The sequence below is a fragment of the Periophthalmus magnuspinnatus genome, chromosome 6, assembly GCF_009829125.3.
Source record: "Periophthalmus magnuspinnatus isolate fPerMag1 chromosome 6, fPerMag1.2.pri, whole genome shotgun sequence".
NCBI classification, from domain to species: domain Eukaryota; kingdom Metazoa; phylum Chordata; class Actinopteri; order Gobiiformes; family Gobiidae; genus Periophthalmus; species Periophthalmus magnuspinnatus.
This window is the reverse complement of record NC_047131.1, coordinates 8,579,490-8,606,043: the sequence shown is the minus strand read 5'-3', so window position 1 is coordinate 8,606,043 and position 26,554 is coordinate 8,579,490. Positions and strand designations below refer to the sequence as shown.

The 26,554-nt window shown below is 42.3% G+C and overlaps 1 protein-coding gene across 1 annotated transcript; it reads left to right on the top strand.

Moving 5' to 3' along the window:
* Positions 1-331: 331 nt before the first annotated feature.
* tes (testis derived transcript (3 LIM domains)) lies at positions 332-18,746 on the top strand. The gene is made up of 8 exons (XM_033967834.2): positions 332-514; positions 4,253-4,338; positions 8,402-8,508; positions 9,199-9,974; positions 11,272-11,673; positions 14,484-14,699; positions 15,855-16,013; positions 18,006-18,746. Exons 1-8 carry the CDS (start codon positions 488-490, stop codon positions 18,195-18,197), a joined length of 1,965 nt encoding a protein of 654 aa, XP_033823725.1. The 5' UTR covers positions 332-487; the 3' UTR covers positions 18,198-18,746.
* Positions 18,747-26,554: the final 7,808 nt, after the last annotated feature.

Below are 26,554 nucleotides of genomic sequence, written 5' to 3'. Positions count from 1 at the left end.
TGCATTAAAAATACATTATTATTATTATTGTTATTATTATTATTGTTATTGTTATTGTTATTATTATTATTATTATTATTATTATTATTATTATTATTATTATTATTATTATTATTATTATTATTATTGTTATTGTTATTATTATTATTAAAACTTGTGTACTCTTGTTGCACTGTCTATTGATGCATAGTCCTTTATTTTTTCTACAGTTTATTTCATTATATTAGTTTGTAAACTGATGCAGTGAGAGCAGTAAAATGCAGTGGTGTTTTATTTTGAAGGGTCAAACCGGATCCAGTATCTTTACCTGGACTTTGTCTTGTCATTTCCCGGGATCAGAGCGGTGCGCGGGGCTGGTCCTGTCCCGAGCGGAGTGCGCGTCCAGTGGGGGCTTCGTCTGCGTCTGTCCCGGGCTCCAGTGCACTTTCCCCCGCTTGTTCTTCTCTTGACAGCGGCGTGTGGAGCGGATACAACACTGTGAAACAAGATGGACATCGAAAAAGAAGTGAAAAAGGTACGGCCGTGTGTCTGGGTCTGGTGCTCCACTTGTCCCGCGGTGGAGAGGGAACGCCCTGAAAGGTGCAGCGATCCCGGGGCAGGTGGCAGCAGAATACGGGTGTTTTGCTTTCACTTTTACGGTACTTTAAGCGTAGTTTATGTAGATGTTTAGTGTCAGACCATTTGTAATGAAAGAAAGGCGTAAATGTCGTGCGTAATTTTGGAGACCCGCGTTTTGTTCTGGTTTTGTTGCGTCCTGACAGATGTAACGGGTAGCTGCTTTTAGCACTAAGCTACATTGTTATAAAGTGTTGGATTTTAACGCTTTGCCAACTTCTCCTTTTCGAGTCTAAAGTGCCAAAGTCGGTGTTATAAACGCATATCACAGCAACTAAGATGTTTAAACTACAACTTTCATTTAATGACTCACATGGTTTTAACTTGAACATTATTTTGGAACAACCGTTTGAGCCATTGACGTGTTCTGCACAAAGTTCTGGACTATAAGACCAGGGACCGGGGACTAGACCAGACCAGACCAGACCAGGGACTAACATGGATCAATCAAAGACTAATCCATAATTAGGCCTCTATGTCAAGATTAAGCTAAACTAGGACGGGCTTCTATACCAGGGGTCTAAACCAGGACTAAGCCAGGACTAAACTCCTCAGTGTAGTCCAGGATGTGCTGTTATCCTGTACTACCCCACAGTACTGTTGGACAAGAGTCTATTTGTTAGGCTCTGCCCGACCATAAATCTGCACTGGTCTCAATATTACCACATAAACCAGACCCTTAATGAAATTTACACTCCAAACAATTGAAATAACACAAATCAAATTTGTATTCGGTCTATATATTTCATTGTTGTGTTGGTTTGTTAAAAAATAATAATAATAATAATTAAAAAAAACAAAAAAAAACAACAACTTCCAAATTCTGCTCCATTAAGACTGATTTGTGTTTTGCTTATTTGTGTTTTTTCTGTGTTTTAACTGTATTTAGATGTGTTCTACTCTGCTCCTGTCTGCTCCTGTCTGCTCCTGTCTTTGAACTGTATCTAAGAATAACATCTGGTTTTAATCTGGTAATGAGAGAAAAGCATCATTTAAACGTGTTTATTTACACAGAGTACAGTTAAACTAGATGGGGGTCAATTATGGACTTAAAGAAATAATAGACCATTTTTATAATTATCTGACAAAATAAACAGAACCAAAGATTATACTGAGAATAGTCTGTAATAAAACCGACCTGATTCAAACAGGAGCGATCTGAAGTGGTTTATAATCAGGACTGAAACTCGAATGAAGGGCTACACTTAAGTCCGATAAATGAGTAAAAATGAAAGAGTGAATAACGGAGGACAAGCGTTTGTAAATACTGTCTAAATGAAGAAAATGACCACACCAGCTGAGAATGTGTCTGTGTGAGAGGTCGCAAACAGCTGCCCCTCTCTCCTTTTCTCCTCTCCCTGCTTTTCTGCCTTTCACTCTCTCCTTTATTCTCAAATCCCTCCCCTCTCTCCTACCCCCCCTTTGCTCTCCTTCTCTCTCTTTATCCTCCTTTCTTTCCTCCTCCCCCGCTCTGTCCCTTGTTCTCTCCTAACTCCCTCCTCTGTCTCATCGTTTTTCATCCCCTGCTACCTCTTTTCCCTATCCTCTCTCTCTTTCCACTCGCTCCTCCACTCCCCCTCTCTCCTCTCCTTTATCTCCTTTCCTATCTTTCTCTCTTGTCATCGCTCTCCCTTCTTCTCTAGTCTTCTTTCTCTTGCAACCCCTCTCTCTGTCCTGTCCTCCCTTTCTCTCCTCCTATTCTCTCTCTTCCTCCATTTTATGTCTTTATTATATCTTTATGTCTGCCCTCTTTCTCTCTCCTCTATCATCTTCCATCTCTCCTTTCCATCCCCTTTCTCTTCATCCATCTCTCTCTCTTGTCTCCCTTCTCTTTCCTGTCACTCTTTCTCTCTCTGTAGCTCTCTCTCTCCCCTTACTCTCCACAGTTTTTATTTTTTTTCACTCTCACTGTCTACTCTCCTTCTCCCTTTCTCTCTCTTTCTTTCTCTCTTTCTTTCCTTTCCTCCTCTTTCCTCCTTCCTTTTCCCTCCCTTACCCCCCTCTACTCTCTTTTCTATATCCCTTCGCTCTCTTTCTCTCTTGCTTTTTCTGTCTGTCTCTCCCCTCTCCCCCCACCCCCTCTCTTCTCTCTTCTATATCCCTTATCTCTCTCTTTCTCTCCCTCTCTCTCCCTTGCCCCCTACCCCCTCTCCTCCTCTCTGTCTTCTATATCCCTTCTCTCTCTTTATCTCTCTCTCTTGCTCTGTCTCTCTCTCCCCTTACCTCCCACCCCCTCTCTTCTCTCTTCTATATCCCTCATCTCTCAGTCTCTCTCCCTTGCCCCCTACCCCCTCTCTTCCTCTCTGTCTTCTATATCCCTTCTCGCTCTGTCTCTCTCTCTCCCCTTACCTCCCACCCCCTCTCTTCTCTCTCTATATCCCTCATCTCTCCCTCTCTCTCCCTTGCACCCTACCCCCTCTCCTCCTCTCTGTCTTCTATATCCCTTCTCTCTCTTTATCTCTCTCGGTCTGTCTCTCTCTCCCCTTACCTCCCATCCCCTCTCTTCTCTCCTCTATATCCCTCATCTCTTTCTCTCTCTCTCTCCCTCCCTCCCTCCCTTGCTCCCTACCCCCTCTCCTCCTCTCTCTCTTCTGTATCCCTTCTCTCTCTTTCTCTCTCTGTCTCCCCCCCGCTTTCTCTCTCCCTCGCTCTCTCTCCTTACCCTCCAACCGTTTTTCTTTTACTCTTTCTTTCTTTCTCCCCCTCCGTTATAATTATGGACCTCACTCAAACACGCTCTCTGAGTCAGAGCTGAGTAAACCTTGGGCTGTGTCACATTTCTAAACACGTCTCTTCCTCGTTTCCTCGCCTCCTCGACCCTACACACCCGTCGAGGAGAGTCACTCTTAGATTCAAGGGTTCATTGTGACAACCAGTTTTACATTTAGACCTAGAGTTGTTCTGATACCGATAAAAACTCAGATACTGCACATTTTTCAGGTATCAGTGAATACTCAGAAGAAATCACTGATCCGATACCACTTTGTATTTCCAGAGACCGTTATACATTTGACTCTAACACTTTAGTCCTTAAAGTGTCTTTTATTTTTGTAGATGTTATTTAGATATTGTCTTTTGTTCACTTCTTCACACTATGCGGTATCAGACTGGTATCGATATCGGCGAGCACAATAAGGCCAAGTACCGGTATCGGATCAGATAAAAAAAACAAAAACACTGGGCTGGAACATAGTCATAGCAGGTGTGGGGAGTGGAGCATTATGGGGGATGTAGGAGGAAGGAGGGGGGAGCAGGAGACGGCGCTCAACAACACCAATATGTGTCTGTACTCTGAAGATGAGGTAATGGTGAAGGAAACGAGGAGGCAGTGCGAGGAGACGAGTGACAAATTGGACGCAGACCTCTGATCATAGACTCCTCACATCTGTTTCTGAAGGAACTGACCGAACTCTCCGACTACTACTATTAAATACATCACCAGAGGCATTTCAAATCTCCAGTCCATATTAAGTCAGATCTTCTGTGTTCAAGACATAAATCCTCAAATGTTTTCTCTGATCATTTCCATAAGAGATGAGCTCCATTCTTCTCAGTCTAACACTACAGGGATATATGGGGATGGGAGGGCATCTGACACAGGGGGGGTATCACCTCTTTCTCTCTCTTGTTGTTTCAGATGACGCTGGGACATGAGTTCGGGGCTGGAGCTTTGTGTCTTAAATGTAAAGACAAATGTGAAGGCTTCGAGCTGCACTTCTGGAGGTCTGTATATGCTAATGCTAATGCTAATGCTAACTTCATATTTAAAGCAGCACTATGCAGCCTTTCTGGTAGAGGGTGCACCACCTGCTTGTCTGCATGGAGATGTTATTTCTTTGCCTAGAAGTTTCAAAAATATAACAGTAAAATGATTTATCTCCATGGAAACAAGCACATGACACGACCATGACCCTCTGCTCACAGTAAGAATGCATGTATTTATAGGTATTTCTGAGCAATAAAAAACTGTGATAGATTAAACGGGAAAAAAATAAGTCGTACTGTGGAACCGTCGGTTAGTGGTGCGATCTTGTATAAAGCTCCGCCCACAAGCCTACGTCACCCAGGCTCCCACATGACAATTCTTCATAAATATACAAAAACATGATACAAAACTGTACACTACAACTTCACAAACCCGATGTGATGTGCAGTAGTTTCATTAGTGGGGGTGGATTGTGTTGTGATAGTGCTCTGAAGGGGTAGAGGCTTAGTACAGAGAGCAAAGGGAGGTTAGACTCAAAAACGAAAGTGAAACTTATAAAACATGTTAATATTTTTTGACTAATATAGCATTTTGAAAATAATAAAAGGAAACATGGTGATCTAAATATGATATGTGTTAGTTATACCCCATAGAAGTAAAATACCCCTCTTTAATACCCCATAGAAGTAAAATACCCCCTCTTTATACCCCATAGAAGTAAAACACCCCCTCTTTAATACCCCATAGAAGTAAAATACCCCCACTTTAATACCCCATAGAAGTAAAATACCCCCTCTTTATACCCCATAGAAGTAAAATACCCCTCTTTAATACCCCATAGAAGTAAAATACCCCCTCTTGAATACCCCATAGAAGTAAAATACCCCCTCTTTATACCCCATAGAAGTAAAATACCCCTCTTTAATACCCCATAGAAGTAAAATACCCCCTCTTGAATACCCCATAGAAGTAAAATACCCCTCTTTAATACCCCATAGAAGTAAAATACCCCTCTTTAATACCCCATAGAAGTAAAATACCCCCTCTTTAAACACAGAGGACCCAGCAGAGGCATTTTGTGATCTGCTCCACTCCAGCTCAACAGTTAATCACATTTCATTCACATTCTTATCCTGAAAATTTTGAAATCACTGATGTAAAGAACACAAGAGTGGAGCCGATGTCTTTTTAAACGGATTAACTTCATGTGATGTGGTTTCACAGATGAACATGAAAAGGAAAAATGCATGTAAACGAACCAGAACAAACTCCACAGGCCTGCCCCTCGTGACCACAGGAAGTCTGACACGTCCTGGTGGATTTAAACAGGATTTAAAGGGGATGTATTATATAAAATGATCTTATGTGAGCTTTACACATGGTATAACTGTTCCCTCATCATTATCTTACTCGAACTTGTATTTTGATTGATTCGTGCATGTTTGAGTCATCATGAAATGTCTTGTAATTGAGGCTTGAGTGCTCAGAAAATTTCTATTTTCACCTACCCCCCACAACTCTCTACTTACTTGAGATCATTCAAAAAACACTCTAGATCACGTGTCAAACTGAAGGCCTGCGGGTCAAATGTGGCCGTCCACATCATTTTATGTGGCCCTCAACAGGGTAAATTAAAAAGGTATGAAGGTCTTAAAATGTCATTTTATCAGGAGATGCATAGTTAAACAGCCATATTTTTACATCTAGGCAAATGTATAGACAACATTTGTAACTTGAATCAGTAATAAACACAGAAATGGTTAATTAACAAGTTTCAAAAGTACTTAGATTTATTTTACAATTTCCCCTTTGAGAACAGCCATTTTGCTGATGTGGCCCTTGGTGAAAATGTGTTTAACACCTCTGCTTTCGATCGTAGGGTTTAAGAAGTTGCATTGATGTACTGGGTTTACATGTAAAGTCTGTTGCTTGTCCATTGTTTCTGCTGTTCCTTGAGTGTCAGCCATAGACTGTATATATAAATGGACGTAGCTAACGTGTTAGCCGCCGCGTTCCAAATAGGAAGTGACCATGGGCAGGCTTCTGGCTTCGTTGACTCTGGCTCCAATTCACTTTACATTGGCAAACTGTAGCTCCTCTCTCTGTAACTGCTGCTGTCAGACTCATTTTTATTTTGCTATTATGTCTGTACCTCAAGATATGAACATTAATAACAGACAAATCAGATGTCTTCTTTCTCTGAGATTGCTCCTGCTAGCATTAGCAACAGGTTTGATTACCGTATTTCCTGAAGTATAAGGCGCACTTTTTTCATAGTTTTGCTGAAGGTGCGACTTATACTCAGATGCGATTTTCTATATGAAATGTTTATTTTCTTCATTATTATGCATTTTTGGCTGGTACGACTTAGACTCTGTTGCGACTTATAGTCCGGAATATACAGTACCTTCAACAGCCTCGCTCCTGATTGGCTCTTTGGTTGCTATGATATTCACAGGCAGACTTCCTAATATGGAACTGGGCTCCAAATTGGTCCCTATAACCACTCTAGTCTCGATGAGCTTCATTTGAGTGAAGCTAAACGCTGTGGGTGACGTCACACTCACTTATTCCACTTCTTTGTACAGTCTATGGTGTTGAGACCACAGACGTCAGACACCAGAGTGGAAAAATGTGAACTTTTTGCCAAAATTCACAGCACGTCAACGAGTTTCAAACATCTGGCTCAAATGTGAAGGTGTCCAATTAAAAGTGTTTCTCACGGTTATGTTGAGAATGACAAGTTCTGCAGTTTTGTCAGCGGACCTGTTTCTGTTACACACGTTATCTGGTTTATAATGACATCGCTTCAACTAGCTAGAACTAACCGAAAAGGAGGGCACCACTTCATGACATCAGCTGGTGGAATAGCAGTGGGCGACAATGACAAATATCATGAATCTCAGTATCTTTAGTTTCCTCCTTTAGTGTTTAGTGTTGTGTTCCCAGTGCAGAGGCTGGTCCTGCCTCAGCTCGTCTCTGTCATAAATCTGATCTCACATGTTCAAAAACGCTGTGTCAGGACATGACTCTGCTCTCACTCGAGTACACACACAGACACACACACCCCCACACACACTCACACACACACTACAGACACACACACACACACTACAGAAAACACACACACACACTACAGAAACACACACACTACAGAAACACACATGCTTCAGTATGTGTTTATCATGACCAACAAGACATATGTAAATAAAGGCTCATTATGTAACATTTACACTGTGCACTGTGGAGGGTCTGCCATGTACTTGTCTGCATGATGTCACTTTCCCTGGAATGTTCCTCAGTACGACATTAAAGTTCTCCTGCCTTTAACCATGTACGGGTGAAAACATTGAAAATCATGCATTCATCCAGTGAGTAGACTTTCCACAGATCTGATCTGTAACTTGGCCTGGTGGCACGCATCATGTGAAGTAGTGGAATGCAACAAAGTAAAAGTAGTAAAGTACTGTACTTAAGTAAAGTATAGATACCTAGTACTTTTTTCTGTGCTTTCTTCACTACATTTTTGAACAGGTCTGAAAAGTAAAAGTATTTTTCATTATTGTCTGAGACCTGCAGAAAAGTCTGAGGGTCTATTATTGACACATTCATAGTTTGAGCAAAGAAAAATCTACATAATCTAGAAACAGCTGGAAAAAAATGTATTTAAGTGTTTGTGTTGAACAAACTTCAGCACAAATCTTGATCAAAATCACTACATCCGAAGCTGTATTAGATCTAAAAATATGCGCAAAATACTTTTATTTTTTACTCTTTAAGTAGATTTTTACTTGAGTATTTTTTTCTTTCTGTATCAGTACTTTTACTTATGTAACAAGTTGAGTACTTCTACCACCACTGAGCATGTTTGTCTCCATAAAGATGAATAAATATGTGGAACATTCAGAGCAAAGCAAAGGTCTCCATGGAGACAAACAGCAGTCATCCACCAGAAATGTTCCGCAGACACATTTATTGACTGTAACAGACCTGTTCTGGACATAATATCGATTTTCTAATGATGTGATTGTGGTATAACTTTGTTTTAGCAGTAAAATAATAAAACTCTTTGTTCTGTAGGAAGATCTGTCGTAACTGTAAGTGCGGCCTGACGGAGCACGACGTCCAGATGGAGTCAGAGGAAGACAAGAAAGTGGGAAAACTATTCGAGGACACGAAGTACACAGGTCAGCCTTCAGCATTAGCATTAGCTTTTAGCATTAGCATTAGCAACAGTGCTGGAAAAGTTTGATTCCCAGTTGGCCTCATTTTCCTTCTTACTAACATCTTCTTACCAGGACATTTACAGGCACAGGCTTTTGCACAGTTCTTATTGGTGTTCAAAATATAATCAGATTATTATTGAGCAACTCCAAAAGAAATATTTAGTTTTGTGCATACCAGCCATCCTATTGATACTCTGCAGGGACATCACGCTGGGGGATTTTTCATGTATGTCTATAGTGTAATGTTCAGCAGTTATCATGGTGACACAATGCACATATTAGCAAACTCTGCCAAATACATTTTTAGATTATCTTAAAACTCAAAACAAAAAATACAAAATGGATTTAAACAGCACATTTTCAGGAGCCTGTGATCAGTCTGAGTGTTCATGGTCCTGTTTAGGAGTTTGATTTTCAACAAAAAGGTGAGAGTAACTCAGAAACTGTTGGCTAATGCTAGCTAGCTCGTGACTGTAATGTTATTTCACTTGTTTAACAGGACAAATCCTCTCACCTGTTGTAGTTCAGCTAAATCACTTCTTTATGGTCAACAAAGAAAACAAAGCTCAGAATAAAGTTTAAATGAGTAACTTCAGACAGAGCAGTGCCTATAGTTAGCTCCAATATCTGTTTTGCTCCTTGTGTTCCCAGGTCTTATTGCCAAACTAAAGCGTGACGGGATCCCAGGACAGCAGTCCAAGATGTCTATGACCATCAGTGTCCCAGCCTCCTCCATGGCCCACATCGTGCCCCCCTCCCTGGGCACCTCCTCCCTGGTGCCCCCCTCCCAGCTCCACCCAAACGCCTCTCCCTCCAGCTCTGGCTACTCCTCCGTCAGCTCCTCCACGGGCTCCATCCCCGGGGCTGTGGCTGGTACTGGGTCTGGTGCAGGATCTGGGCCAGGTTTTGGGTCTACAGGCGGTCCCGGGTCTGTTGGAGGATCTCAACCAGGTTTTGGGTCTTCAGGAGGTCCAGGGACTACAGCAGGATCTAGGCCAGGTTTTGGGTCTCCCGGAGGTCCAGGGTCTGTTGGAGGATCTCAGCCAGGTTTTGGATCTTCAGGAGGTCCAGGATCTATAGGAGGATCTGGACCAGGTTTTGGGTCTGCTGGTGGTCCAGGGTCTACATCAGGATCAGGGCCAGGTTTTGGGTCTACAGGAGGAAGAGGGCCAAGTTTCGGTTCTTCAGGAGGTCCAGGGTCTGCTGCCGGATCCGGGCCAGGTTTTGGGTCTACAGGACGTCCGGGTTCCACAGGGGGTCCAGGTCTTGGTCCTGGGGGGGTCTCAGTGAATCTAACCCCAGTCAAGGCCAGTGCGATGCCGGTCTCTGTCTCCTCTTCATCGTCTTCTGTGGAGCAGGTTCCTAAAGACACTCCCATGAAGTCTGTGACCTTCGAGTGGGCTCCTCCCGTCGCCAACAAACACGTGGTGAGATATTATGAGCTATAATTTTTAGATAAGGTTTATTATTTCATCTAGTGTAATGCTCCTTTACCGTTGCACTCCACTAATGACAAAATCAAGATTTTCCCCCTTCCCCCACCGCCTACAGGATAAATAGATACAGTGAAATAAAAATCTCCAATCCTGAGCTCCTGGTGTCATCCACATAAACAAAATGAAGACACACGTTTGTTAGTATGTGTACACAAACACAAGTGTATGTACACATGCCCACATACACACACTTACAAAAACCAAAGCATAATACATAGATGCAAATTCATTTTAAATATATATATATATACATATGCACACACACCTATACCATAAAACATACATATACACATACATTATATATATTCATGTACACACACTATATATGTGTGCGTGTGTGTGTGTGTATATATATATATATATATATATATATATATATATATCCATATATCCATCCAGTTACTCCTTACTCAATTTACCTTTTAGTTCACAGTATATTTACATTATAAATCTTCCACTTATTGTAAGTTGTTGGACGTTGCTTATTTGAGATTGTTCAGTTCTAATAAGGTTTTACTCCATAATGAAGACCAGTTTAACAGTTGTGGAGATAAGAGTGGTAAAACAAAAGTCTTTGTAAAGATATCAATATATTTTCGAAAACTGTACATTCTTATCCAACTAAAATGTTGGACAATCCCACAACATGTGGATAAAAGTACCATGGTGTTCTCTGAGCATTTATCATATCGACTTTCAAATTCTTAATATTTCGTCTTTTCCAAAAGTGTAGCCTTGTTAAACATGCCAACATTTTTTTCCCACTGTTGCCTCAAGAGGGCAGCAGACACTAAAAATGTGTGATGTGCTTCTGGACCAAAAAAACCCTTTTTGATTGTTAATGTATTTTGGTCTGTCAGGTCTTAAAGTTAAACACTAAATCCACTTTTTTCATCATTAAACTGTGTATATAGTCTTTTACTATTATAATCTACTGTTCCTAGTAATTTTTTCAATAACTTTAATGCAAACAAGTCAATTTGCAGTTTTCTGGTTAAAAAAAATGTCTAAATCTAAGTGTATGCTGCCTTATCACTCATTTTTACTACTAAGTTCTTGTTTTGTCTGCACATTTTAGTCAAAGCTTACTGCTGAAGGACATTAGTTAAATTGTTTTCCTTATTCCCTTGATAACTTCACCTTGGTTTTCCCTCTGCTCCTCCTCGCTTTACACTACTTGTTTGGGTTCAGAAAGTCAAATTTTTTTCACCTTTCCTCATCCCTCCAGGCGATCCGTTACATCGAGCTCCTCCCCCCCGAGAGGCGCCCCATCGCAGGTACTCCAGGCGCGGCGTACCGGAGGCAGCAGATGGCCAAACAGCTCCCGGAACACGACCAGGATCCAAACAAGTGCCACGATCTGAGCCCGGCCGAGGTCAAGCAGATGCAGCAGTACGTGCGGAAGTACAAGGACGAGGCTCTGGGGGTGGGCGATGTGTGTCTGCCCCAAGAGGTGGCACAGGCCGCAGGTAGAGGAGAGCTGGGTGGTGGGGTCGGACCTGGAGGTGCTGGAGCTGGAGCTGGGTCTGGACCAGGATCTGGACCAGGATCTGGGGAAGGGCTCGGAGGAGGGAGTGTGGGGACAGCAGCCGCAGCAGGAGCAATCGGAGCTGGAGGACAACAAAACTTTGTAAGTACACATGATTTATATTATTATTTAATAGATGGACTATGTAACTTTTCTAGTGGGGGTTCTGTCACCTGCTTGTCCCCATGGAGATGTTATTACTTTGCCTGGAATGTTCCACAGTATAGCATTAAACTTATCTCCCTAGCATTAATTCGACTACAGGTTTTTCTATTGCTCATAAACAGCAGGTGGTGAGAAGGGCTGATGGTGCAGATTGTCAGCCTCCTCTGTCAGTCTGTCCCAGGGCAGCTGTGACGTGACTACAATAGTTCGCCATCACCAGTTGAAAAAGTGGAATATTCAAAATTTCTTGTGATTTTAACAAAACATTATCTAGGATTTGAGAACACAGGAACAGAACGCTTATGAGACGGTCAAAACCACGATCAAATCCACGAGAATGTGTCTGCTGACGTGTTTTCTTACTTATTTTTAAACATGTACTATGTTACTTTTCTGTTGTAGGGCACACCATCTGCTAGCCTCCATCAAGACTTTGCATTGCCTGTAATGTTCCACAGTATGGCGTTAAACTTATGTATCCTGCAATGTTTTAATTGCTAAAAAATGCCCCGACATGTCTTCTGATTGTTAGTAGTGTCACCTATCCACGGATTTGACCTGTAACTTGTCACCTGCTTGTCTTCATGGAGACAGTTTAATGCCATACTATGGAACATCTCCATGGAGACACAGGTGGCCAAACCTCACGACAAAAGTTACATAGTGCACCGTTGATGTAGCAAATTGGTCTTGGAAGTTGAAGCAAGAGACACAAAATTCTGTATAAATTAGGTTTGAGGGTTCTCAAAAACATCAAAAGACAGACACTAATCAATAATTAGATACTAATCGATACTAAAACTAGTATCAAGTTTAAGAAATCGAGTTTGAAATTTTAGTATCATGACACATGAATGGGTAAACACCACTGTGTGAACACCAGGTGGCGCAGTTTACCTACATTTAAACCCAAGCCTTTTACAGAATAATTACCCCATGACTCAGAGTCTCCTGTTCATTTTACTCATGCCACAATTTTTACAACAAACAAACTTCAGAACTAGAATTATGCAGCCATAGATGGAGCACAGTCTGACCTCGTGCAAAATGGGACCAGAAAAACCTTTGTCTGAGACGTCGTATTATTGTGAGATCAAAGACGGCGATTCTTGGAGCAGAGAAATATTGTTTTTTGTTTGAAAGTGGAAAAATCGTTTGTCCAAAATGGGTCAAATCTGAGAGAAGGGAAACAGCTGCAGCTAAATGTGGATTTATTTTACACAAGGGCTCGAGAAACAAAGAAACAAACATGAAATATGCTGGGATTTGGAAAAATAGAGACAATAAATATGTTTGAACTGAGCGGAGGCTTCAGTTCATGCTCAAACTGTGCTCTGTGAACTGAATCCTGAGGGTTTTTTTAAATATTGTACAGCCCTTTTAGTCTAAACTGCTTTTCTTTGTGAAGCAGTTTGGACAGGGGTAGGTCTGTCACAATCTCTATATATCAACTCAATATTTATCTGTGCACTGTTTTTTTTTTTTTTAATAGTGGGTCATTTTTTGCCATTTTTATGTAAGGTAAGATTTGAGCTGCAGAAGGTTGAATTCATGATTTCTGTGGCTAATTTTTAGTTCATTTTTCGCTGTTTGTGTTGCAGCTCAGGCTTTTTAATGACACCGTCTATTTAAAAACTGGTTTACTGAGATTATCCTGCTTTGTGTCAGTTTCAATATTATCGTTCATCACAATATTTCTCTGTGATATATTGTGCTTCAGAATGTGCCAGAAGTTGCCAGAAACTGCACCAAAGTAAAGCCATTATAACTTCAGTTTAATATTACTTGAGTAGAAGTACAAAGTGATAGTCCAAGACATTTCTCAAGGAGGAGAAAAAAGGATTTGGGAAAAGTACTACTCAAGTGAGAGTAACTTAAAGAGCAACTGTTGAGACGTAACATCTGATTTATAATTTGAAGTTGATGTAATTGGAAAGACAAAACATTAACTATTAGTGTTGTACGGATCCTGCTTTTTCAGTTCTGATACTGATTTTGATATTATGGATTTTATCTGCTAATATAAACCAATATCAACATTTGTTTCCTTTAAACAAACATTAAATAAGACAAAAATGACCCAAATGTGTTATCTAGCTGTTATTTACCTCTCAAGTAACTGCAGAACAGCTTTGTGTAAATGAAAATTCAAACATCATTACACTTAAAGCCGATATTAGATCCAGCTAATTCTTCAGTATCATTGCCACAGTGTTAGATTAGTGCATCACTAAGAAAAATTTAATCTGGTATTTTCGAAGAGACACAGAAATGAGCCAAACTAAATCATATCTGAAGGAGCTGCAAGAAACATAAATGTTCAGATCATTTCATATTGTCGACATAAAGCTTTTGTCAGTTGTACACGGTATAGTACTCAAGTAAGAGTACTGTTTCACTGTACAATATATTACTCAAGTATGTGTACTGTTACGTAAAAACAAATATTACTATAGTAGGAGTAAAGGTATGCTGCTAGAAAAGTAGCCTGGAAAGTACACTTTCTTTAAAAAGGTAGTAGAAGAAAAGGTGGTATATATCCATGGAGCACTATGAACCTACTGGACACTGAGGGAGTACACAGGGAGTAAAAGTACTACCATGTAATGTGGAAAATCATATTCTATTGGCTAAATAAAGTGTTTTTACTATCATTGAGTATCAAGTCTGTGCCTTAGTACTCTACTTAAAGCCATACATAAATTGAATGTTTTTTTACTATTGTTATATTTGCCCTGTCCTCTCAGACGTGTCATCAGTGCCGTGGGCCAATGAGAGTGGGCGACCCTGCCGTGTACGCGGAGAGGGCGGGCTACGACAAAATGTGGCACCCAGCGTGTTTCGTCTGCGTCACCTGTCAGGAGCTGCTCGTCGACATGATCTACTTCTGGAAGAAAGGGAAGATGTTCTGCGGCCGTCACTATGGCGACAGCGAGAAGCCGCGCTGTGCCGGCTGTGACGAGGTACGAACACAAGGAGCGCCGAGTGCATGTGTGTGTCATTATTTCGTTTCTAACATGTTTCGAGAATATATATTATTTACTAATATTCACAAAATAATGTTTAGCCAGTCCATGGGTTTCAGATCTATGGGTTTAAATTAGGACAGTATCCATAGCGATTAACAATTTAAAACAATATTATAACTTTTGAATGAGAAAAAGTCCTATAGCTGAAAGCTGAAACCATTTAATAGAGTTTTGGTCTTGTATTTGTCGATATTTTCAAGCTAGAAGATCCTGGGTTTTTAAATCTTTGACTCAAATCAAACTAAAACCTAAATTTAAAACTAATAGTGACTCACTGAGTAAATTTGCTTTGACACACGCAGAGTTTGGGTCCTGATAAAGTCTTGGTTTAGTTCTGGTTTGGTCCTGGTTTAGTTCACATGGTTTAGAAATGATGTGTATTACTTTTCCTCAGTCGTCTCTTTGTTTTAAAGTTTGAGTTGCCACATCACACTATTCAGTCTGATTAGAAATGACTGTTCCTTTAAAGGGACATATCAAATATATCCTTTTACTGATAACAATTCCAATGCTGATTTATTTTTAATTACACAAATATTGGATGTTTTGATTCCCATTTATGTTATAATTTGGTGTTTTGTTCTTCAAGACGATTATGCAATGAGAAAAGAATTTGTATTTAAACAGGGCACCTGTGAAAAAGCGTCTGGGTGCTCTCACTGGGTGCCCCTGTATAAATAAAGATATAGAAAGAAAGCAGAATGAGCCTCACACGGGTTGCCATGAGTTGGATTGCCAGTTTCAACACTGAAATCCAGTTGATTTAAACCTAAACTTCGTCTCTCTGATCTGAATGGCCTCTACCTAAACCTCAGCACCTGCAGACAATCATGACTCAGTGCTAGTGCAGCCTCTGCAGCTCAGTGAGTGAATTCTGGAGGTTTTTTCGCATGAGGCCTGTCCATAAACTGAGAATGAGACTCACTTGTATGTGTCAGTTGAGACAGTAGTACCTTTATTAAACTCTTAAGAGCACAGGCTACATACAGTCCCTTTAACCTGCTCATCTTTCACTGCCTGTTTCATTGTTCTTAGTGTATCTGATCATAAATGCTTTTGTATGTAAACCTGTGTCTTCCCTGTTCTCAGCTGATCTTCAGTAACGAGTACACTCAGGCCGAGGGGCATGACTGGCACCTGAAGCATTTCTGCTGCTTCGAATGCGACTGTGTTTTAGCCGGAGAGACGTACGTGATGGAGGAGGAGAAACCAGTGTGTAAGCCCTGCTACATGAAGAACTACGCTATGGTAAGAACATACTACTGCTACTGCTACTGCTACTGCTACTGCTACTGCTACTGCTACTACTACTACTACTACTACTACTACTACTGCTACTGCTACTGCTACTGCTGCTACTGCTACTGCTACTACTGCTACTGCTACTGCTACTGCTACTGCTACTGCTACTGCTACTACTGGTTCTGCTGTTGCTACTGTTACTACTGTGTCTTTGTGTGTCGGTGCTAAGGCTAATGGCATTTTTAGAGCATAATCTGTGTAATAGAGTGTAATCTCTCAGTCATCTGGGTCTGATCCATAGTAAAAGCTAAAAGTTATATAGACAAATCATTGTAGAAGTGAAGACGTTTCACTGCTCATCCAAGCCGCTTCATTAGTTCTGGTCAGATTACTGGTGGACACTGCCTTATATTTATCTTAAGGAAGGAGCCAACTACACTGAAACTCTAAACAGCTATTGTTTACAGTTTCTGTTCTGCTTTCACACCTAGCATCCTGGCTAGCTCTATTGTGGAGAACAATAGAGCTAGCATGCCAGCTGTATGAATATGCCAAGTATGTCTCTGGTACAGTGCACTTATTGCACCTCAATAGACCTAGCCTACAAACAGAAACTGTAAACAAAAGCTGTTTACAGTTTCAGTGCAGTTAGCTCCTCCCTTCAGATAGTTATAAGGCGATGTCCAGCAGTGATCTGACCAGAACTGAAGAAGTGGTTTGGATGAGCAGTGAAACGTCTTCACTCCTGCAACTTTTTGTCCAGTTGACAGATTTTCCTTTTGGCGTTTACCATAACAAATATTAAAATAAAGCCACAAGATGAAATGATCCACACCTGAACATGATTGGGGAATCTTCTTTTCTACTATTTAAATGTTGTTGTTTTGTTTTAGATTTTACATTTTAATAAAAGCTGCCATTAGTATTGAGATATCATTAGAGCGGAAATGACTGCTCTGTTGTGCACAGGCCAAGATACGTTTAAAGTTACATATTGTAACTCTCTCCCCTCTCTCCTCCCTCTCTCTTCCCTCTCTCCTCCCTCTCTCCCCTCTCTCCTCCCCCTCTCCTCCCTCTCTCTTCCCTCTCTCCTCCCCCTCTCCTCCCTCTCTCTTCCCTCTCTCCTCCCTCTCTCCCCTCTCTCCTCCCTCTCTCTCCCCTCTCTCTCCCCTCTCTCTTCCCTCTCTCCTCCCTCTCTCTCCCCTCTCTCTTCCCTCTCTCTCCCCTCTCTCTTCCCTCTCTCCTCCCTCTCTCTCCCCTCTCTCCTCCCTCTCTCCTCCCTCTCTCTCCCCTCTCTCTTCCCTCTCTCTTCCCTCTCTCCTCCCTCTCTCCTCCCTCTCTCTCCCCTCTCTCCTCCCTCTCTCTCCCCTCTCTCTCCCCTCTCTCCTCCCTCTCTCCTCCCTCTCTCCTCCCTCTCCTCCCTCTCTCTCCCCTCTCTCCCCTCTCTCTCCCCTCTCTCCTCCCTCTCTCTCCCCTCTCTCTCCCCTCTCTCTCCCCTCTCACCTCCCTCTCACCTCCCTCTCTCTCCCCTCTCTCTTCCCTCTCTCTCCCCTCTCTCTTCCCTCTCTCCCCTCTCACCTCCCTCTCACCTCCCTCTCTCCTCCCTCTCTCTCCCCTCTCTCTTCCCTCTCTCCTCCCTCTCACCTCCCTCTCTCTCCCCCCTCTCTCTTCCCTCTCTCTTCCCTCTCTCCTCCCTCTCTCTCCCCTCTCTCTCCCCTCTCACCTCCCTCTCTCCTCCCTCTCTCCTCCCTCTCTCTCCCCTCTCTCTTCCCTCTCTCCTCCCTCTCTCTTCCCTCTCTCTCCCCTCTCTCTTCCCTCTCTCCTCCCTCTCTCTCCCCTCTCTCCTCCCTCTCTCCTCCCTCTCTCTCCCCTCTCTCTTCCCTCTCTCCCCTCTCTCCTCCCTCTCTCTCCCCTCTCTCTCCCCTCTCTCTCCCCTCTCACCTCCCTCTCTCTCCCCTCTCTCCTCCCTCTCTCCTCCCTCTCTCCTCCCTCTCTCAGAAATGCTCTTCGTGTCAGTCCCCCATAGAACCAGAGGCTCAGAGAGTGTCCTATGGCGCCCACTGCTGGCACGCTCAGCCCGAGTGCTTCCAGTGCTCCGGCTGCTCCCAGTGCCTCATGGGAAAACGCTTCATGGCCGTTCAGAACCACCTCTTCTGCTCCGTCGAATGCAAGAAGAAAATCATCACCTAAAAATCACCAACAAACAAATAAACGTCAACAATGAATCAGGACCAAACTGGAATCGGGCGCAGTGGTGACTTTAGGATTTTAAAACACGATGATGACACATATTAGGCGGGTTGTGTTGGGGAAGCAGAGCAATAACGTCTTGAATGCAGGAAAAAAATAGTTCATACAATCCCCAAACAAAAACACATCTCTATTCTTCTGTTAGTGCGTATTTAGTACTGTAGAACCAGGTAACGCTGTTTCTTGTTCACTTTTGTATTTTCAGCCTTTTCCTCAGGTCTCTTTCTAGTCACTGTTTTCTACTTATAATTGATTAGCATTTTTATGTTTTTTTACAATAATATTTTGCAGTTTCAAATCATTTTTCTATCATTTTTACTTCTGAAATAATACAAGATCTCAGTATTAAATAAAAAAGACTTCCAAGTTCTTCCAAATCAGTGTTGAATGTAAAACCGAACCGTTTTCCATAGAAATAAAACTAAAATGATTGTCTCTTCTAAACTGCTGTAGTGCTAAAAACAGCCAATAAACTGCACTTTGGAATTAAACCAAATGAGTCTGATTTTTGTAACTGTAAAACACATTTGATTGTCACATTAAAGGTGCTGTACCTGGTTTAAAACATGAAAAACAGTTTGCAGAGGTCCAAAGTTATTTCTCGCTTACATTATCCATTCAGAACATCCTGATTATTCACCATGATGAGTTTATAAGTGCTTTTCACAACTCTGAGACCAGAGTGGGGTTTTGCAATGACTGTGAAGCTAACAATAACTTGCATGCTAACACACACTTCCTGTTTATCGGACAAGAAAACGCTTTATAATTAGATGCAGACAGCACGCAGTGGACTTATTTTGACCTTAAGAGCTGCTTATACTTTTTTCTTTTCTTTATTTTTACTACTTTATACTTTTTATCCACATACAGAAGGTGTCAGATATATGAAGTAAGATATATGGGTTTATGCAGTAAAGGAAAATAATTAAATATTTCTCGCCAAAGTAAAGTGTGGCTACTTTGAGGATGTGAATAAAAAAAAAAAAAAAAAAATCATACATACATAATTGCACATATTTTACTTCATATTTTTGTTTGAAATGGAGGAAATAGGTACAGGGCGTTTAATAAACTTTTATATTCTGCATTAATTAAGTACAACTGGTTAAATATCCGATTTCTTGTGCTGCTGTGGAACATTCCAAGCAAAGCAATAATATCTTCATAGAGATGAGCAGGTGGTGTACCCTCCGCTAGAAAAGTTCCACAGTGTGCCTTTAAATAAACAAACTCGTTCACCTGGTCTGACCTTTGAGCTGATGCTTTTTCCTGCAGTGGATCCTGCCCATTGTTTTTATAATGACCTCCACTTTACACCTGTGTACGACTGATGACATCTGTAGAGAGAGAGAACGGGAGGAAGACGGAGGAGGAGGAGGGATAGAGAGAAAGGGAGGGAGGCAGAGAGAGAGGGAAGGGAGGCAGGGAGAGAGAGAGAGAGAGAGGGAAGGGAAACAGAGGGGAGGGAGGCAGAGAGAAAGAGAGACAGAGGGGAGGGAGGCAGAGAGAAAGAGAGACAGAGGGGAGGGAGGCAGAGAGAAACAGAGACAGCAGGTAGGCAGAGAGAGAGACAGAGGGAGGGAGGCAGAGAGAGAGGGGGGAGGGAGACAGAGAGAAACAGAGCAGGGAGGCAGAGAGAGAGACACAGAGTAGGAAGGCAGAGAGAGAGACAGGAGGGAGGCAGAAAGAGACAGAGCGGAGGGAGGCAGAGAGAGAGACAGAGCGGAGGGAGGCAGAGAGAGAGAGACAGAACAGAGGGAGGCAGAGAGAAAGCGAGAGACAGAGGGATGGGTGGCAGAAAGAGAGAGACAGAGGGAAGGGAGGCAAAGAGAAAGATAGGGGAGGGAGGCAGAGAGAGAGGCAGAGGGGAGGGAGACAGAGAGACAGAGGGGAGGGAGGCATAGAGAGAGACAGAGGAGGGAGGCAGAGAGAGAAAAACATAGGGGAGACAGGCAGAGAGAAAGGGAGAGGAGAGAGAGCGAGAGACAGAGGGGAGGGGAGGAAGAGAGAATGAGCAGGACGGGTGGAGAGGGAGTGGGGTGTGGAGGAATAGAGAGAAAGAGAGAAAGGCCAAGAGAAAGACGGGGAGGGGTGTAGACAGTGGGTGAGAGACAGGAGGGAAGAGGGTGAAAGAGAGATGGAGGAGGGAGAAAGAGAGAGGGAGAGAGAACTTCACTTTGACTTTGACTTTCTATGGCATTTGTTACATGATTATTTCAGCCACATGGAATTATATCTAAAAATATGTAACTAGGAATTATTAAAAATGAAGGAACAGGTTTCCAAAAGAGGAAAAGAGAGGGAGAGAGAAAGAGACAGAGAGAGGGGGGCAGAAGGAGAGAGAGTTCATGGGGATGGAAAGTGTGTCCCCGGTGGGAAAGAGTGGAAGTTTGTGTGAGTGTTGGACAATTAGAGGAAGGAGAGATGGAGAATATATAGAGAGAGAGGGAGAGAAAGAGGGAGAGAGGGGGGAGTTCTCTGTGTAACTGAACCAGTTTAGACCCACAGACACTCCTTCACATAATGATAAAGTTTAATATTTGTGTTTTTTCTGTTTGGATAATTTACAATCCTCTATTACGCAAAAAATTGACTCTTGTGAGCTTTAAGTCATGTTAAAATGCTGTTACCGCCACAAAAAGAACACTTTATTATTTTTCTGTTATTTTTCACTTCCTGTATTACCACTTGATGACATCACAAGGTGGAACAGAGTGTTGTTTGTCTGAAAGAAGAACTCAGGCTAAATTTGCAGAGGTTGTGTGTTAAACATGTGTGAATGAAACAAAACACAACTCCTGGTCTGTTTGTGATGAGGAAACATTAGAACATAGATAAGAAAATATAACGTAGGCTTTTTAAACGGTAAAAATAGAATGTTGTTTTGAATTAATAATCACTATGGCAACATTAACTGAAGGGTGTGGACCTGTTGAATGACACATTTCCATTTGATTTAAATCTGTTTTTTGTTTGGTGAATATTCAGTGGCAGAACAATTTGTCATCTCCTCTCTCTCTTTTTACTCCTTTCTCTCTCCTTTCTCTTCCTCTCCTTCTCCTTCATTTCTCTCTCTATCGCCCTATCCCACCCCTCTCTTTCACTTCCTCCCTCTCTCCATCTTTCTCTCTTCTCCCCTCTGTCTCTCTCTCATCTCCCCAGTCTCTGTGGGTGTCTCTCCACACTCTCACTTTTCACTCCCTCCTTCTCTCTCCTCTTCTTTTCTCACTTTCTCTGTCCCTCTCACTCCCTCCTTTTACTTTCTCTCTCTCCCTTCTTTCTTTCATTCCTTCTTTCTCTCACCTCTCCTGTCTTCCCCTCTCTCTCCTTTGTATCTCTTTCTCCTTTTTCCCTCTCTCTCTGTCTCTCTCTCCCTCTCTCTGTCACTCCTCCTCACTTCTCTCTATCTCTCCTTCATTTATCTCCCTCCCCTCTCTCCATCCCTCTTTGTTCTCTCCTTCATGTGTCTGTCTTTCTCCTCTCCCTCATTCTCTCTGCTTCTCTGTCTTCTCTCTATATCTTTCTCTCCCTCCTTTGTCTTCTTCCCTCTTTCTCCCTCCCTCTCTCCATCTTTCTCTCTCAGCTGTGCAAAATTAAATAAAACATTTGCCACAGCCCCAGAATTCTGTCTCCAAAACCCTCAGCACAAAATGAATCAACTACAGCACAAATATGAAAACTCACATATCCATTCTATTTCTTTTCCCAAAATGTCCCTCAGTGAGGCATTAAAGTTATAAACCCTGTAATAATTCAGTTAAAGGTATTTTAATTCTGAGCACTGGAACCCCTCTCTACAGACGTGACCTGTACTTTGGCCTGGTGGTGCACTTGTCAAATAAGTTTAATGCCACACTCAGGAACATCACAGTAAAAGTCCCATGTCAATCACAGTTGTGTTTTCACTGTGTCACATGTGATTAGACACAGGAGAAGAGCCTCCAGCCAAAACAGAACAATATCAATTATATACTTCAGCGGGACTAAACCAGGACTAAACCGGGACTAAACCAGGACTAAACCGGGACTAAACCAGAACTGAACCAGGACTAAACCATGACTAACACAAGACTAAACCAGGACTGAACCAGGACTGAATCAGGACTAAACCGGGACTAAACCGGGACTAAACCGGGACTAAACCAGGACTGAATCAGGACTAAACCAGGACTGAATCAGGACTAAACCAGGACTGAATCAGGACTAAACCGGGACTAAACCAGGACTGAATCAGGACTAAACCAGGACTGAATCAGGACTAAACCAGGACTGAATCAGGACTAAACCGGGACTAAACCGGGACTAAACCGGGACTAAACCAGGACTGAATCAGGACTAAACCAGGACTAAACCGGGACTAAACCGGGACTAAACCAGGACTGAATCAGGACTAAACCAGGACTAAACCGGGACTAAACCGGGACTAAACCGGGACTAAACCAGGACTGAATCAGGACTAAACCAGGACTAAACCTGGACTAAACCAGGACTAAACCAGGACTAAACCTGGACTAAACCAGGACTAAACCAGGATTAAACCGGGACTAAACCAGGACTGAATCGGGACTAAACCGGGACTAAACCGGGACTAAACCGGGACTAAACCGGGACTAACCCAGGACTGAATCAGGACTAAATCAGGACTAAACCAGGACTAAACCAGGACTAAACCAGTACTAACACAAGACTAAACCAGGACTGAACCTGGACTAAACCTGGACTAAACCTGGACTAAACCAGGACTGAACCTGGACTAAACCTGGACTAAACCTGGACTAAACCAGGACTGAACCAGGACTAAACCAGGACTAAACCAGAACTGAACCAGGACTAAACCATGACTAACACAAGACTAAACCAGGACTGAACCAGGACTGGACCAAGTCTGAACCAGGACTAAAACAGTTCTGAACCAGGACAAAACCAGGACTAAACTAAGACTAAAGCTGAGTCAAAACCAAGGTCCAAACCAGGGTAAAGCAGGCCTGAGCCAGGACTAGGGCTAAACTATGGGATCTAAACCAGTACTACACCAAAAATAAACCTGGACTAAATCATGACTGAACCAGGGGTTTACAGGGATTTAACCAGGACTAAGCCAGAACTAAACCAGGACTAAAACATGACTAAGCCAGTACTTAATGAGGATTAAACCAGCACTAAACCAGGACTAAACCAGGACTGTAATCTCTCTATAGTTGTGTATAACGTGTTGTGTTGTATCATTTTGTCCACTAGAGGCAGCAGTGTCCCTCTCCCTCCTCAGACTCACATTAGATCAGTGCTTCTTGTTGTTTCTCTGTTTTTTATGTCTTCCTCATTCTGATAGACCCAGCCCTGATCGAGTGTCCATCACTACATTTTTTTTATTGATATGTGCAGTAACACTAAGAGGGCCGTGTGCAAAAGTGGAGCATGTGCAAAAGTGGAGCGTGTGCAAACAGAGAACGTTTTTATATCATTTTCTGACACTTTCTCAGTAAACAAACACAGACCTGGACAGGCTTATTCTGAACATGTCGACAAACAGACTACACTCACTTCAATGTATTTTTGGATAGTACAAGGACTAGATCAGAGTTTTACCGTCTGAAAAACACAACTAGTTCATACAGTTTGCTGTGGTCCAAAGTTATTCCTCACTTACCTGATGCATTCAGAACATCCTAATTACTCACCATGATGAGTTTATTAGCACTTTTCACAACTCTCAGAGACCAGAGCGGAGTTTTGACTTCACACTAGTGCCAACAACAATGAGCGTGCTAAGAATCTTGCCAAGTCTTTTGTAGTTTTGTTAAAAATGTTGGTGAAGTTTATTATTTGTCGAGGTACTTTACGTAGCAACCACAATGTTAAGTATAAATGTGGATAAATTACACAATAGTTATGGTGATTAGACTCTAATGAGCTTTAAGACATGTTATAATGCTGTTACTTCTACAAAAACATACCTTTATTATTAGTCTGTCTAAATCTCCAAAGCTCAAAATGCTCTGTTCCACCTTGTGATGTCATGAAGTGGTATTTACCTTTAATTCAGTAGAGAAGTTTTATGGAGTTTAAAAACACAGTGGAGCACTTCCTGTATTACCACATGACATCACAAGGTGGAACAGAGTGTTTTGAGAATATGGAGGATTTATGTGTTAAACATGTGTGAAAGAAACAAAACACAACTCCAGGTCTGTTTGTGATGAGGAAATAACTCATAGATCAGATAATAGTGTAATATGGGCCCTTTAAATAACGTGAAAACTAAAGTTAAGTTCTACAAAGCCTGAATAAAAGAATTAGACTTTTAAGACCAGATTTCTTTGTTTTGCTTCAGAAACCACTTCACATGGCTCTGTTTTAAAGCTCACGTGGTCTGCATAAAACCAGAGTTGGACCAAATGTGGACCAGACCAGGACCAGACTACGACTAATCCAGGACCAGACCAGAACTGGATCAGGACTAGATGAGTAGTCCAGTAGGGGGCGCACATCTTTATAATGTAATCCTGCTGTAATAAACAAAGTGGCTATTTCGGTAAGGTTAATTATATTGCTCTTGTTTATCCAAGTCTTGTCCTGGTTTAGTTCTGGTTTAGTCCTGGTTTAGTCCTGGTTTAGTCCTGGTTTAGTCCTGGTTTAGTCCTGGTTTAGTCCTGGTAGGTCTGGTGTAGACCTGATATAACCCAAGACAGTTCGTCTCTTTCTCCTCTTATAATCCTGGTTTAGTTCTGCTTTAGTTCTGGTTTAGTTCTGCTTTATTCCTGGTTTAGTTCTGCTTTAGTCCTGGTTTAGTTCTGCTTTAATCCTGGTTTGGTCCTGCTTTAGTCCTGGTTTAGTTCTGGTTTAGTTCTGATTTAGTCCTGGTTTAGTTCTGATTTAGTCCTGGTTTAGTTCCGGTTTAGTTCTGGTTAGTCCTGGTTCAGTCCTAGTTTAGTCCTGGTTAAGTCCTGGTTTAGTTCTGGTTTAGTCTTGGTTCAGTCCTAGTTTAGTCCTGGTTAAGTCCTGGTTTAGTCCCGGTACAGTCTTGGTCCTGTAACTTTTGCACAGCTAAGTTTATATCATCACTGACGACTAATTCATTTCAATGTATTTTTTAAAATCTCCTTTTCTCTCCATTTTCCCACCCCCTCTCTCCCTTTAGATTCTCCCTCTCTCCTCTCCTCCCCTTTTCTTTTCTCACCCCCCCCCCCCCCCCTCCCTCTGGATTCCCTCTCTCTTCTCTCTTCCCCCCCTCTCTTTTTCTCATCCTTCTCTCTCTCTCACAGTGTGTATATTTCCAGTAGTATTTTCGGTAGTTCTTATTTGTGTTTCTCGTTGCCTTGGAGACGTAATGCCAGGGTTCGGAAAAAATGCGTCTTGCAGTGGAGCTGTGGGCACGCGCCTCTCTCACTCTCTCCTCTCTCATTCACATTCTCGCTTTCTCTCCCTCTCCCCCCTTCTCTCTCTGCCCTCTCATTGCTTCCCCCTCCCTCTCTTTTTCTCCTTCTCTTGTCTCTATTTTCCTCTTTATCTCCCTCCCTCTTTCTGTCTATCTCTCCTTCTCTCCACCTCTTTTCTCTGCCTCTCTCTCTCCTTCTCCCTCTCTTTTTCTCCCTGTCCTTCTCTTCTAACTTTCTGTCTATCTCTCCCTCTCTCCTCTCTCTTTCCTTTACTTCCACCATCTCTCATTCTCACTCCCTCTTCTAGCTGCTCCCCCTCTCTTCTTCTCCCTCTTTTTTTCTCTCTTGCTCTTTTTTCTGTCTCTCTCTCTCTCTCTCTCTCTCTCTTTCACATTGTTTACTTCTCGCCCTCTCTCTCTCACCTACTCCTTCTCTCTGCCCCCTTTCTCCTTCCCCTTCTCTCTCAGTCTCCTTCTCTTCTCTCTGTCTTTCCCTCTCTCTCTCTGCTCCCCCTCTCTCCTTCTCCCTCTCTTTCTTCCCTCCTCCCAGTCTTTTTGTCCCTCTCCTTCTCCTCTCTCTCTTCTTTCTCTTCAGATAAATACACTTCCTGGTTTGTTTTCTTCAGAGCAGACGTTCAGAGGGGAAACAAGGACGCAAACTGCTCCACTGTAAACAAACGAATGAATCAAATGAAACAGGTTAAAGATGAGATTTGTGAATGTTCCATGTTTAGTTTTCATGTTTAGTCTGTTAATGCTGCACTGTGTAACTTTTCTGGTGGAAGATCTGCCGTCAGTTGCTAGGAAACCAGATGCAAACAGCAAAATGTCTTCATTTATGGGATAAACTGGCTAAAGTAGTGAATTAAACCAGGTCCAGTGCAGCATGACTCACTCTGACACTGTAGCTCCAGATCAT